The 1,981-nt window shown below is 39.8% G+C and overlaps 1 protein-coding gene across 1 annotated transcript; it reads right to left on the reverse strand.

The window, feature by feature from the left end:
* Nucleotides 1-292: 292 nt before the first annotated feature.
* Nucleotides 293-1,240, reverse strand: LOC114042138 (olfactory receptor 13A1-like). The gene has a single exon (XM_027860813.1). It carries the CDS (start codon nucleotides 1,238-1,240, stop codon nucleotides 293-295), a length of 948 nt encoding a protein of 315 aa, XP_027716614.1.
* Nucleotides 1,241-1,981: the final 741 nt, after the last annotated feature.

Below are 1,981 nucleotides of genomic sequence, written 5' to 3' on the forward strand. Positions count from 1 at the left end.
AAATAAATTATCTCTTAGCATATGACTGGGCAAAAAAATCCTATTCTTCTTAAACCATGGATCTGATCTGGTGTGGCACTTTGATTGTTTCTCTGCTATTCTTTGGAAACATTCTAACATTTCTTTCATGAGAAGTCTTTAAAAAAATGTAACAATGGAGTTACATAGTTCACCTAAGAACACATCCTGAGTTCAGGAGCATTGCTTAATAGAAGAAATGATATGTGAAGCTGTGATCTATGTACACTTTTCTCTCTCATAGATATGTGTAATCCCATTGTTCTGAGCTATATCAGTTTGCCAAATGGCCAACTTTTCCTAAGAATGGACATAATTTATTAAGGGCTATTTTCACATCCTTGTTTCTCAGGGAATAGATCAGAGGGTTCAAGGATGGGGTAGCTATGGTATAAAACACTGAGGCTACTTTGCCTTCCTTCAGAGTCTGACCCAAACCAGGAACAATATAGATATAAATTATAGGGCAATAATACAATGCGACCACAATGAGGTGGGAGGAGCAAGTGGAAAATGCTCTCCTCTTCCCTTCCTTAGACCGGATCTTCAAGATGCTGGAGATGATGAAACCGTAGGACACCAGAATGAGCAGAAAATTGAAAATAGCAAAGAGCATGTCTGACAGAATTACCATTACATTGTTGACATAGGTTGAGGAGCAGGAGAGAGGCAATAATGGAGGAATCTCACAAAGGAAATGATCAATGACATCAGGGCCACAAAAAGACAAGCAAACAATCAACATGATTTGTATTGTTGCAGTGGTCCCACTGATAGCCCACACTGCAGATGCTATGAGGCAGCAAGCTGCCTTGTTCATAATAGTGCTGTAGTGGAGGGGCTGGCAGATGGCTACATACCGATCATAGGCCATGGCTGTGAAAAGCAAGAGCTCTGCCACCAAACACCATGTTAGGAAATAGATCTGAGCTATGCAGCCACCATAGGAAATGGTGTTCTTAGTCATTAGATTCTGCAGCAACTTGGGCAACACAGTGGAGGTAGAGAGAACATCCAAGAAGGCCAAATTTAGAAGGAAAAAGTACATGGGAGTATGGAGGCCTGGATTTAGACTGATCACAATGACAATGAGGGAGTTACCTGTGAAAGTCACTATGAAAAGTCCTAAGAAGAGGCTGAAGATGAAGATCTGAACCTGAGGATTTTCAGAGAAACTTTGTAAGGTGAACTCAGCCACTGATGAATGATTTCTTGGTGCCATGTGAGTAGGTGGTCAGGTTGTCTTTTGTTAGTGTATGCCCACAAAATCCAACCAACAATAGATTGTTTTGTTCACTAAAGAAAAAGAAAAACACAAAGATCCAAATTAAAATGAGGCAAATTAAAAACACTTTGATATTCCAAAATCAAATTTTGACAAAGTCATCCAACTGTATTACGCCACAGACCCAAACTAGAGAGACATGAGACATGATTTGGTTAGTGAGATCTCTTCTCCATGAATTCTTTTTCTTTCTCCCTGCAGAGTTAAATCATATGTGCACGCGCACACACACACACACACACACACACACACATATACACACATACACAGACACAATCTTCCTTCAGGGAGATCATGCTCTTTTTCATTTGACATTTTATTGTCCCTTCAGTGCTTTTGTTGAAAATTTCCCTTACTGTCCCAGCCATGTGGTGAGACCAAATAAGTTCCATGGTATAATTAATTTATCTGAGTCTGGGGTGTGAGGGATGGCAATGACTGGCAATTCTCTGAACTATGTACAGGCCAGAAACAAAATTGACACGCAGGATATAGAGTAGTGTTGCATGACTGGAAAGTAGTGGAAAGTAGTGCTGTATCTGTAATGGAAACTGGATCAGAGACAGAATCCAAGAGTCATACAAAGAGGTTTGTTAAGTAGTTAGGTGGTACTGTATATAAAGTTTTCGACCTAGAGTTAGTAATACCAAAGTTCATTTCTAGCATCAAACACTTGCA

The sequence above is a fragment of the Vombatus ursinus genome, unplaced genomic scaffold (assembly GCF_900497805.2).
Source record: "Vombatus ursinus unplaced genomic scaffold, bare-nosed wombat genome assembly UNPS02014264.1, whole genome shotgun sequence".
Classification (NCBI taxonomy): domain Eukaryota; kingdom Metazoa; phylum Chordata; class Mammalia; order Diprotodontia; family Vombatidae; genus Vombatus; species Vombatus ursinus.